General features: G+C 43.9%; 1 protein-coding gene across 6 annotated transcripts in view; it reads right to left on the reverse strand.

Annotated features, from left to right (window-relative positions):
* The window catches only part of hectd1 (HECT domain containing 1), a 28,417-nt gene extending 15,640 nt beyond the window's left edge, over window positions 1-12,777 (reverse strand). For 4 of the 6 annotated variants that reach the window (XM_035743293.2, XM_035743292.2, XM_035743294.2 and 1 more), the window contains exons 1-17: window positions 12,516-12,776; window positions 10,374-10,657; window positions 9,891-10,125; window positions 9,194-9,421; window positions 8,703-8,984; window positions 7,897-8,167; window positions 7,459-7,535; window positions 6,837-6,935; window positions 5,400-5,514; window positions 4,390-4,564; window positions 2,798-2,936; window positions 2,418-2,588; window positions 2,009-2,231; window positions 1,521-1,784; window positions 1,178-1,254; window positions 661-795; window positions 233-379 (exon numbers count right to left, since the gene is read on the reverse strand). In XM_035743293.2, the coding sequence (XP_035599186.1) occupies window positions 233-379; window positions 661-795; window positions 1,178-1,254; window positions 1,521-1,784; window positions 2,009-2,231; window positions 2,418-2,588; window positions 2,798-2,936; window positions 4,390-4,564; window positions 5,400-5,514; window positions 6,837-6,935; window positions 7,459-7,535; window positions 7,897-8,167; window positions 8,703-8,984; window positions 9,194-9,421; window positions 9,891-10,125; window positions 10,374-10,513 (2,778 nt within the window). In that variant the 5' untranslated portion in view covers window positions 10,514-10,657; window positions 12,516-12,776. Of the gene's footprint in view, window positions 1-232; window positions 380-660; window positions 796-1,177; window positions 1,255-1,520; window positions 1,785-2,008; window positions 2,232-2,417; window positions 2,589-2,797; window positions 2,937-4,389; window positions 4,565-5,399; window positions 5,515-6,836; window positions 6,936-7,458; window positions 7,536-7,896; window positions 8,168-8,702; window positions 8,985-9,193; window positions 9,422-9,890; window positions 10,126-10,373; window positions 10,658-12,386; window positions 12,485-12,515 lie in introns of those variants that run through there. The other 2 variants (XM_035743295.2, XM_035743291.2) reach the window with 2 other exon arrangements.
* Window positions 12,778-12,834: the final 57 nt, after the last annotated feature.

A 12,834-nucleotide genomic window follows, 5' to 3' on the forward strand; every position in this document is an offset into this window, starting at 1 on the left:
GTCAGATTCAGGAAGTTTTATTGTCCCAACATTGAGGAAGTTGGATGCCCAGACAGTGTTGAGAACAAGGCTAAGGAAGGAAGAGAAATCTGCAGACCAAATGGATTCCTATATAGTGCACTAATGTTGCCCAAAGGGCCCTGGTGAAAAGTAGTGTACTAAATTGGAAAACGGGTACCATTTAGAACACATCCAAAATGCCTCAACCATCCATCGATCCCAACCTACTTACATTATTAAGGACTGTAAAAAGTGCTTGAACGAGGCCACTGCTGCACATTTCATATGGGGAGATGGTGTTTTCATCCTTGAGAACCACAATCAAGTTTTCCAGAGCCGTTTTCATCAGGTCTCGCCATGTGTTCTCTCCCTCAATACACTGCAACAGACAAAGCAGTACATTTAACTTTCACTGTGTCATCAAACCTGTCGCCTATAGCTTCAGACAGAACAACCAAGAGAACAAAAACTCCATGTCAGAGTAAGTCAAATAAAAATCTACTCAATCTTAACATTGTAGCGATTTCACTGTAAAATAGTACCGAGTGCTGTTGTGCGAGTGTTCCAAGGCAATTCCCTCACCCCCGCCTGTTGGTATGCATAACGGTATCGGATTGTGATATAAATGAGGTTAGAGTTGATGTGCTTCTGTGTTAGTACCTGTCTGTTGGTATGCAGCTCCCAAGCAGACTCCAGCTGGGTGGCGATGTTTCTCAGGGTGACCACCACCCCCCTGGGCATGTTCTCCACTGCCTTGAAGTGGTCTTCATACAGGTCTCTGGCCACAGTCTTCACCTACATTCAGATTTGACATTTTAGCCATTTAGCAGACGCTCTTATCCAGAGACACTTACAGATCCAGTGCATTCAACTAAGGTAGGCAAAACAACCACATAGCAAAACACAGGAACAGACAGGGAGGAGATCTAGTCTCACTGGTAAGGAAAGACTGGAGGGTAACTACAGTATCATAGAACCTAAAATAATGATGACGGCTTAACTAGATGGATAATATGTCATGCGGTTTAAAGCAAAAAGACAATCTGTGTCCCTGTTAAAAGAGAAAGTTATCTTCTAAATTCAGGGAGAAGGAAGCTGGCTTTAGAGAAAAATAATAATAATACTGAAAAACACTGAACAGCAGACTGACGTCACTGCTAGAAAACAAAACATCCACCTTTTGTTTTGTTTTCTCCAATTTGGATTTGAGCTTCCTTCCTCTCTTTCCAGTCCAGCCGGTAACAAACTCTGACCCTGTACAACGCAAAACAAACAGAAAAGGAACTATTAGAAAGACAATCCCCATAGAATGCAAACCAGACTAAGAACTGGTGCACTTGATGGCTTTCCCCTGGCCATCACCACCTCCCCTCATTCTAGCAGAGGATATCCTTACTATTGATTTACATTTTCCTTATTTAGAAATATGCATTTCTAAATTATTTATGAACACTTAATTACAGAATGAAATACAACACTAAATCTATGACCTATATGCACGGAAGTCCAAACCAACTGACCCAGTGACGTTTCAGCGGTGAACGAATGCTTGGTGCCCCTGTTGGACTCAAACACGAAGCCGGGCAAGTCCTCCTTGAGGATGGTGGCCTGCTGCCCGTCAGAGTTGTGGATGGCGATCTCTCCCTCCTTCAGGCAGGTCAGGGACCAGTTCCCCACCGTCAGCTTGGTGGGACCCAGGGCAGACAGGATGGGCTGGCTAGCTGTCACAGGCTTCACCTGGCTACGGGCACGCTGCAGCTTCTCCAGAAACTCACTACGACTCTCTGGGTGGGAAAACAAGGATATGATGATGTCGTCATTAGCACATTAGACAAATTGGAACATGATGTTGGTTGCGAAATCTCCAGTATCATACCGTTATTCATTCATTTATAACTGCATGTACATAAGTGGAGGGAGCTCATACTGGCCTTATGTCCCAAAGGAGATGAAGAGGAATAAATAGCTAGTTCAAGTCATAACAGTCCAGGTATGTAGCTAGGTCTACCTGAGCTGTCGGAGCCTCCCTCTGGGCTGCCGCTGGAATACATGGTGGCCAGCTTGCCGTCCAGGATGAAGCGGAACCATCCGTTGGAGCCGTTGGAGAGCTCCAGGGCTGCAGCGTCGCTCCAGATGTACAGGCAGTCCCTACCCCTGATGACGGACCAGTCACGCCAGTGGTAGGGCTTCCCCTGCTGCACCTCTTTGGCTTCTTCCTGGGGCTCGTCCTCCTGGCAGGACAAAGAGAGACAAACATTTACATTTTAGTCATGAAGCGGACACTTATCCAGAGATAGACTTGAATGATACATTTATATAATAATACATTTGTGGAGTACTTTTCATTAACATACAGACATCAGAAAGCTCCATCAGTGCATCTTTGGTCAGACTGCAATGTGGTGTTCTTATTTCACCTTCTCTGGTTTGGACTCCTCCTCGTTCTCCTCGTCTGAAGTGGGTCCGGCCAGAGTGGACACCTTGTTGATGACGCCCAGCCTGGCCAGCTGGTCCAGGAAGACGTCTCCTCCCTTGTCCACCAGGTCTCTGATGATCTGCAGGGCCAGCAGGTGACCGTCATCATCATCCTGTGGCGGAAGAGAGACACCGCAGTTAACTTAGCCTCCAGACACAAGCACTGTGGATGAAACCTGGTGCAACTAGAGAGCTTAACAGGCATCAGGTCAGTGTTGGACGGCGTTGTTAACAGTGGTGGGTCACACACACACACCTCCTAATCCAGCACAGTGGAACACACACACACACACAAAGGGATGGATGTCGTGTATTGCCTTACCTCCTGATCCAGCACGGTGGCGGTGATCTCCACTAGCACGGTGGGCAGGTTGTGACCGGTGTCAGAGTCACACACCTCCTTCAGCAGCACCTCACAGCTGTAGTGGATCATCTTCCTGATCAGAGCCAGGCTAGCTTTCCTGGGGGGGGGGGGACATGTGTTAATGGCATTGCATATATCCCTATTGAAATGAAAATACATTCAGGCACTTAGTCATAAATAGTATTATATACACTACCGTTCAAAAGTATGGGGTCACTTAGAAACGTCCTTGTTTTTTAACTAAAGCACATTTTTTGTCCATTTAAAATAATATCAAATTGATCAGAAATACAGTGTAGGCATTGTTAATGTTGTAAATGATTATTGCTGGAAACGGCAGATTTTTTTTATCTACATAGGCCCATTATCAGCAACCATCACTCCTGTGTTCCAATGGCACATTGTGTTAGCTAATCCAAGTATATAATTTTAAAAGGCTAATTGCTCTTTAGAAAACCCTTTTGCAATTATGTTAGCACAGCTGAAAACTGTTGTTCTGATTAAAGAAGCAATAAAACTGGCCTTCCTTAGACTAGTTGAGTATCTGGAGCATCAGCATTTGTGGGTTCAATTACAGGCTCAAAATGACCAGAAACAACTTTCTTCTGAAACTCACCAGTCTATTCTTGTTCTGAGAAATGAAGGCTATTCCATGCGAGAAATTTCCAAGAAACCGAAGATCTCATACAACACTGCGTACTACTCCCTTCAAACGGGTTCTAACCAGAATGGAAAGAGGAGTGGGAGGCCCGGTGCACAACTGAGCAAGAGGACAAGTACATTAGTGTCTAGTTTGAGAAATAGACACCTCACAAGCCCTCAACTGGCAGCTTCATTAAATAGTACCCAAAACACCAGTCTCAACATCAACAGTGAAGGGAGTAGTACACAGCATTGTACAAGATCTTCAGTTCTTTGTGTCTGGCCATTTTGAGCCTGTAATTGAACCCACAAATTCTGATGCTCCAAATACTCAACTAGTCTAAAGAAGGCCATTTTTAATGCTTCTTTAATCAGCATAACCATTTTCAGCTGTGCTAACGTAATTGCAAAAGGGTTTTCTAATGAACAATTAGCCTTTTAAAATTATAAACTTGAATTAGCTAACACAACAACGTGCCATTGGAACACAGGAGTGATGGTCACTGATAATGGCCTCTACGTATATGTAGATATTCGATCAAAATCAAATCTGCCATTTCCAGCTACAATAGTAATTTACAACATTAACAATGTTTACACGGTATTTCTGATCAATTTGTTATTTTAAATGGACACATTTTTAGCTTTTATTTCAAAAACAAGGAAATTCCTAAGTGACCCCAAACTTTTGAACGGTAGTGTAGATCTATGAGCTTAGACAACTCATACAGTAACAAGAGCATTTTGTCTTGTGTGGGTGGGAGGGATAAGTATAACATGTGTTTGAGTCAATCATCCTAGTCATTGGTAACATTCTAATGATTTTATATTGCATAGAACACACTGGTAACGTTACAGTACATTTATATGGACCTTGGGTCGATTGGTCAAATGATTCTCAAAGTCACCTAATAGAAGGTAGCATGGTTTGCTGAAAGGTTTGTGCAAATACTGGTAGCAGTCTCTTCAAGTAGATTGGGGCCATCTCCGGGTCTCCTTTGGGTTCGCTGCCCTCCTCCTCCTCCTTGTTCGCATCTTTCTTCTTCTTGTCCTCTCCTTTGTTAACGGGGCACATCCAGTCTCCTACAGAACAGAACACAACAGGTTGTCACATAACCACTGTCCTTGTTTTCAGATAAAGAACATGATATGGGTCACTCATGACCAAGTTATTTTACTGGCAGTCAGATAACCCAGCTGCTATGTCCATTTGTTGCGGTGGTGGAAAAAGTTCAAATGTCATACTTGAGTAAAAGTAAAGATAACTTAACAGAAAATCACTCAAGCACAAGTAACCCAGTAAAATACTAGTTGAGTAAAAGTATTGGGTTTTAAATATACTTAAGTATCAAAAGTAAATGTAATTACTAAAATATACTTAAGTATCAAAAGCAAAACAAAGTATAAATCATTTCATATTCTTTATATTAAGCAAACCAGATGGCACCATTTTCTTTTTTTAATTTACAGATAGCCAGGGGCAACACTTAGACATCATTTACAAATTAAGTATTTGTGTTTAGTGAGTCACTAGATCAGAGGCAGTAGGGATGACCAGGGATTTTTTCTTTCTTGTTAAGTATGTGATTCGGACCCTTGCCCTGCTAAGCATTTAAAATGTAACGAGTACTTTTGAGGGTCATGGAAAATATATGGAGTATAAAGTACATTTTATTATTTAGGAATGTAGTGAAGTAAAAGTTGTCAAAAATATAAATACCAAAAAAACTACTTAAGTAGTGCTTTAAAGTATTTATACTTCAGCACTTTAAACCACTGGTTAGTTGTTTGCTCGTTGTTGTTTCTAGGTGTATATGTAACTTCGAAATCATTTCCTCCTCAAGGACAATAATAAACATCAACCAATCAACTCGAAAATCATTGGAAGGTGTGATTATGTTCATATATTATAACTCACCAGGAGACTGGAGGATGGCTACAACCTCACTGTGGCCACGCTCCCTGGCTTTATCCAGGGGTGTTTTCCCATCTTCATCTCGAAGGTCAGGGTTGGCACCATGTCGCAGTAGAGTCTAGAGACACAGACAGCGATGTTTACTAAGGCAACATGCATAGGGTCTAACTGTACACTATTTACACAAAAGTATATGGACCCCCTTCAAATTTGTGGATTTGGCTATTTCAGCCACACCCGTTGAGTACACAGCGATGCAATGTCCATAGACAAACATTGGCAGTAGAATGGCCTTCCCAACAAGTCAGTTCTTCAAATTTCCAGTCAACTGTAAGTGCCGTTATTGTGAAGTGGAAACGTCTAGGAACAACAACGGCTCAGCCGTGAAGTGGTAGGCCACACAAGCTCACAGAACGGGACCACCGAGTGCTAAAGTTTTTTTGTCTGTCCTTGGTTGCAACACTCACTACTGAGTTCCAAGCTGCCTCTGGAAGCAATGTCAACACAATAACTGTTTGTCAGGAGCTTCATGAAATTGGTTTCCATGGCTGAGCAGCCACACACAAGCCTAAGATCACCATGCGCAATGCCAGACGTCGGCAGGAGTTATGTAAAGCTTGCAGCCATTGGACTCGGGAGCAGTGGAAATGCGTTCTCTGGAGTGATGAATCACGCTTCACCTTCTGGCAGTCCGACGGACTGGGTTTGGCGGATGCCAGGAGAACACTATCTGCCCCAATGCATAGTGCAAACTGTAACGTTTGGGGGAGGAGGGTTAATGGTCTGGGGTTGTTTTTCATGGTTCAGTCTAAACCTCTTCGTTCCAGTGAAGGGAAACCTTAACGCTACAGCATACAATGACATTCTAGACAATTCTGTGCTTCCAATTTTGTGGCAATAGTTTGGGGAAGGCCCTTTCCTGTTTCAGCATGACAATGCCCCTATGCCCAAAGCGAGGTCATTACAGAAATGGTTTGTTGACATCGGTGTGAAAGAACTTGGTCTACACAAAGCCCTGACCTCAACTCCATCAAACATCTTTGGGATGAATTAAACTGTGAGCCAGGCCTAAATGCACAACATCAGTGCCCGACCTTAATAATCCTTCCCGCAGCAATGTTCCAACATCTACTTGAAAGCCTTCCCAGAAGATTGGAGGCTCTTATAGCTGCAAAGGGGGACCAACTCCCTAATAATGTCCATGATTTGGAATGAGATGCTTGATGAGCACGTCTCCACATACTTTTGGTCATGTAGTGTATTTCCAAACAACATATAGAGAAGGATTGAGTGCGCACGCACGGTGATTTATTTACGTTAATTGAAATCAACATAAACCAGCGCCCAACATTCCAGCTCCTGGGCCTTTGTCAAGGGATGTTGGTCAAAAACAGAGCATCAGAAGATATTTCCTATGAGGGTTAAAGAAAGCATAGCTACCTTTGCTACTTGAGGCCGCCCGAAACAGGCAGCGTAATGGAGGGAGGAGGACCTCTGACCTCTGTTGACATCAGCACCTCTCTCACACAGGAACTCAACCTGGGACACCAACCACAACAAACAGGGATTATTCAACATGGTCCAGGCAAAGGAACACTTTTAAAAACATTTTTGAAATAGAAAATAGAAACGTTTCTTATTAAAACTAGTCCATGCAGTTCATCCTAGTCTATTTTCTTCTGTTTGGAGCCTAATGAATTCAAGGTGTTTTGTAAGAAGGACCTGGTTTCGAGGTGACAAACAAGCAATTATTAAACCAAACCCTAGTAGTTAGGCTGCATTAGGCCACATTATGGATACACAGCATTCATTAATGTTTATGCTGCTGTTTGTTGCTATGGACACCTTGAGAGCCTTGAGCACTTCCTGGTTGTGAACAGCTTTGTTCTTGCAGCTCAACAGGGAGGAGATACTGTCCTTAATTTCCTGGGCACAATGAGCCATTCTGTTCTGCTCCGATGCATAATGGCCACCATAATGTACAGGGTAAACTATTACAATTACCCTGTAAAGAGATGGAGGGATACAGACTCAAGTCTAAAAATAACAGCTAACATCTTACCATTTCCTGTGTGCCAAACGCAGAGGCCCAGTTCAAAAGAGTCTGCCCAACGTCATCCATGAAATTCACTTCAAAAGCTGAAACAAGGGAATGATTTCAGGGAACTGACAAAGCGTGCACGCCATCATAAACATGATACATCTACCATTATACAAACAAAAGGCTGAAATGAATGAGGAAAAAGGGCACCATTCCACCTGATTGGACAAGCTTCCTCTGCCACAACCCCCTGTAGCCTCCAGACAGAAACACCACATGGTGTTAATAACAAAGGTATCTTTTGGTTATCACTACGGCAACATCCTCCAGGAACAATAAACAACCTGATATTTACATTTAGTTATTAAGAAGAGGAAGAATAAAACATAGGATGTCAGCTTCCCAAATGGTGCCCTATTCCCTTTATAGTGCATAACCTTTGACCCTATATCCACCCACCCCCGGTGTCGATTGCGTCGATGAGCGCATCTGTGTCTTTGCTGCGGATACAGTCGATGAGCTGTCGGTGGGAGCGCTCCCCGGAGCTGTCCAGCCGTCGCAGGCCCGGGATGCGTCCTGTTGTGCCAGCGGTGGATTTGGGCAGAGCCTTGCGGCCCTCGAACAGCAGCACCAGCAGCAGGTCCACCAGACGCATGGTGTCCAGAACACAGCGTTCATCCCCCTGCAGGGCACTCTCCATGGAGTCAGGCAGCGCAGAGCGCAGAAGATCCTACATACACACAGAAAACACACAGGCGCACACACACCGGGAGGAGGCAAAACAAAAACACCACTGTAAATTATTACCCCAATCCATTACTCTCCTACGCTAGCCATTCTCACTTCATCATAGCCCTCATTACAATACAGGGCTCGTTACTGAAATATTCTGAAACTGGATCCTTTCCAAGGTTGTTTGTTTGTTATTACCGTTAGCTTTTAAGATATTGCGGTTCATACATTAACATTGTGCCAATAACATTTTTTGGAATAAATTATTAATTCTTACTAATACAGAAATGTGTCCCAGAGGGCACACAACACCAAACACAGCTACCAATTTGGCAGCAAATCAAACTGCAATAACTTGTCAAGGCTAAGGACTTCATTTAAAAAGCATTCTAATAAAACTCCTCTCAGGGTGTAGTGCCTTTGAGATTTGGGATGGTCCTTGAAGATTACATTTCAGAAAGGGTATATTGGACCAATTTGTTTTGTAACAGTGTATACTTAAAAAAACAAGACCAATTGTAAAATGTCCTTACATGAGTGACGAGGGGAGAACCTCTGCACAGGGTGGAGAGCAGGCTGACGATGGTGGACACCTGGTTGCTGAGTTTGGAATCAGCGACTGTGGGTTGGGCCCCAGTGGAGGTCCGGCCTGGTTTACTGGTGGAGGAGGGGCCGGAGACCGTGCCTCCTGCAGCAGCCATCCGGGACAGCAGCTCTTCTGTCAGCCCGTGCTTGGCCAGAGGCGCCGGGTCCACCCCTCGACGGGTGAAGCGGTCTGCCAGAGAGGCGAAGCAGCGCAGAGCCCCGTCAGACACCTGTGGATCAACGGGTTGCATTTTAAATCAATAGCAACAGAATCAACCAGGCCTTTGAGCTTCTTTCCGATGATAATGGAGTCGATTTATATACTACTTTTCCAGGACATCAAAGTATTTATATGGTAAAGGGAAAACTCATCCATCCACCACCAATGTGTATGGATGCCTCCCCCCACCGATGACTCTTGAGTGGGTGTTCTATTCACCTGGTGGTCCTCGTGTTTGAGTAGGCTGGAGAGGGACTCCACGCAGGTCTCCAGAGAGGAGTCCTGGGGCTCCATCTTGCTGCACAAGCGAGACACCACAGCCATGGCGGAGTGCAGGGTGTCCTTATGGACCAGATGACCGCTGTCCCGGATGAAGCTAAGCACACAGTTCAGACCCCCGGCCTCAAACACTGCTCCAGACTCCCTGGTACAGATCAGCTCCAGCACCTGACAAATGACACCACAAACACAAGTTCAGCCAACAAAATAATACATTCATTATTGATTATTTATGCCGTTATTGTATGGTGTGTGGTCAATCTCACTATGGCCTGTACACAGCACCTGACTACTTTTGAGAGTGAGCATGTTCTCTATTATTCTACAACAAATATAAGCCCTCCCTCAAACATATATACTTGTTGTGTAGACTACAGATAGAGGAAATATGACCTGCATATTCAAGGCTTCATTTGCATCTTCTGATTTGAATAAAACGTCTCCGGTAAAAGGGAAAGAACGTTCTCTTGCGTAAACAGTGAAAGGGAGCCTGAAGCCACCAGTTGATCACATGCAAAATTAAAAGGGCAAGGGGCATAACTGAATAATGTAGAACCAAAAACTAGATCTCCACACTGGTATGATGTTCCCTAACGGAGTCTTCGTCAGGAGCATTTTCGTAATAAAAAAAGCATACCTTCACACACTGCTCTGCCAGATCTCTGCTGGTCCTGTTGTTGAGCTCCACCACCACCAGGCGGTTACACAGTGCCTTGATAGCCCCCTCCACGCCAACGATCCTGCGGGTGCATTCAGCCGACACGTCCAGGTAGTATGTGATGGCGCGGGCCGTCACCTCCAGCACGTTGTCCGGAGCGCTCCCGTCCAGGAAGATCTTACACAGGGCTGGGAGGAATGTGCGTGGGGGACACCTGGGAGAGATGACATTTTTTTTATAAAACTTTTATTTATCCCATTAGAAGACCTCTTATGTACCGCTTGAATGACATGTAAACAAGCAGCTGTGCATGACTCGGTAATCACATAAAAGGAGTTGTTGTTTTGTCATTATACACAGTTTGTATAAGCACTGCATTGTCATACTGTTGAGGACAACAACTTGGGATGCTTGAGAGATGTTTGTGAGCACAACAGTTGAATGTGTGTGTATGTGACTCACGTCTCGAAGCAGCGGTCCACATTGTCAGACATGAGCAGCAGCATGCAGAGCTGCTCCAGGGCAATCAGCTGCATGTCCCTCTCATCTCCCTGGCCCATCTGGAGCCACTCCAGCAAGGTGTCTGGGTCCACGTCCGCCATGATCACCCCCCTGCTACAGCTCCCTATCTGGCACCTAGCCCAATCACTGCTGTGGGCTGAGCTGGGGACTCATCCGCTGGATGGCGAAAACACTGATAGGTCCAATCAATGCTCCCTCCCGTGTTTCATGAAGTCCTCCTTCACCTGGGGGAGGAAGGGAGACAGAGGGGAGGAAGGGAGACAGAGGGAGGGATGGGAGAGAGAAGGTAGAAAGAGAGGGGTAGAGAAAGCAGGCATTTAGTTTAATCATGGCTGCCTCAAATTTGCAGTTGCCAATGGGATTATGTTGGGTAAGTCAGAACGACAAAGGTGTGTAGCTAGTTTATGTGTAACAGCTGAAACAAGGTAATTGGTATAAATAACTAAACAACAACTGACTTTTCCTCTCAGGAAAATAAGTGGGGCACAAAACCTGTTCTTCGGCTTCTGTATGTAGAGTGGAGGTACCATCTCAACACAATAGTGAGATCAAATATTTTCAGTTGGGGGTTGGACTACACTGATTAACAGCAGAACTGTCTCCTTTGTTTGAGCCTTGATGGCTACAGGCTAGGGGCAGATCATCTTATCAACAGATTAATCACAAATTGACAGAGTGCTTGAGGTTTCTATGACTCTAGCAACCCAAGAGGTTGTATTGAGCTGTTGTGTAGGATTTAGGCCTAGGTTCCATTTCCTTTGAGATACAAACAGAATGTCCAAAAAAGTATTGTAGGTAAGTAGAATTGATCCACCTTTCATTATTTACAGTCTGACAATAGACACTAATTAAGCCTATGTGCAGACATCTCTTCACTAAAGTGACATGATCATCATTATTATAGTACCTAATGTCACAAATATCGCCATAAAGGACAGCAAATATGTTCAAGTCAGCAGTTCTTTAAAATAGGCCTATCTAGCTAGCTAGTTAGATCATGACTTGGTTCATTTTTACTGCCACTGCAGGCCAGCTAACGTTAGCTACATGACTAAGTTAGCTTGCTACTGTTAGCTACCTTTGCTACTGTAATTGACAAACTACTGACGTTGCAGTTGTGACAGACAACCTAGCTAGCTAAAAAAAATGGCAGTATAAAAACCGTACTGTTAGGTACAAACAAGCTAAACTGAATAGTTAACAAACAAACAAGGTACCAGTTGCTAGCTCTAGATAAGGCCCCCACCGTTACTGACTCGCTAGCTAGCCCAGGTCTATCAGCATAGCCATCTGTTCACGAAGACACGTCATAACGTTGACCTGTTAGCTACATTATTATCTGATGTTGTTCTTCCATAAACTGTATTTTAGTACTGTAGTCAGATACGTTAATGTAGTTCACTTGTGACTATATTTAGCTAAATTGACTAGCTAGCTAGGGATTGTTTATTTTAGTACTGTAGTCAGTTACGTTAATGTAGTTCACTTTTGGCTACATTTAGCTAAATAGCTAGCTAGGGATTGTTACGTTTGTTAGCAAGTAACTGGTGACCGGTTAAAAGGCTTTTGCCAGTAAATTCTAGTATATTAAATACTAGTTAGCTACTTCAAGCTAAGTGTGTGGTGGGAGGGAATCTAAACATAGCGGACTGTATAGAAAGTACGCCAACAGGCAAAATTGTGATTTTCTAGTTGATCTCTGTATATCAGTTTTAGCCAATTGACTACAACAAGCTGATGTTTGTCAGTGTAACTAACGTTAACGGTTAACTCCTACCGCTGTTCAGATTAGCTAACTCGGTGTCTCGTTAGCTAGTTGTCTAAAATTAAACAATTACATTACAAGCAGAACATATTTACTAGCCAACATGCATATTTTGATAATTGGAAAATACTGAATAGTTCAAACCACGGTCGTAATAACAGCTACAATGTTATAATACATGGCCTGACCATGAACACATAATCCGCGAGGCTTCAGTTCCAGGAGAGCCCAAGGCCGCCACCGTGCCGTCAGTCACAGCACATAGGAAAAACTGGGTCGCATGGTTTACAGCACCAACATATCAGATAATCACTCACCGTCTTTCAGCAGATGACGAGAAGAAAATGACGGTCGATCAAACCAAATAGTATGTAGAGGAACAAGCGAACCTAAGCAACAAAAAAAACGTAATTCCTAGGTATTTTTACCGAGACATTAAGGTCAAAGTGGACGGTAATGCAATACACACATCCGAGCGAAATGGAGAGCCGTTGCGGTAACACAGTTGGCTCTCCGTCGTATGTATCACGAGGCTACGAAGCGTCCTAGTGTATACTCCATTCACCGTATGGAAGGCGGCGCTACAATACGTAGAAAAGCACAGACCACATTTCCATAATTACTTTATGTAAACGA

Source organism: Oncorhynchus keta, chromosome 29 (genome assembly GCF_023373465.1).
Source record: "Oncorhynchus keta strain PuntledgeMale-10-30-2019 chromosome 29, Oket_V2, whole genome shotgun sequence".
Taxonomy (NCBI): Eukaryota; Metazoa; Chordata; class Actinopteri; order Salmoniformes; family Salmonidae; genus Oncorhynchus; species Oncorhynchus keta.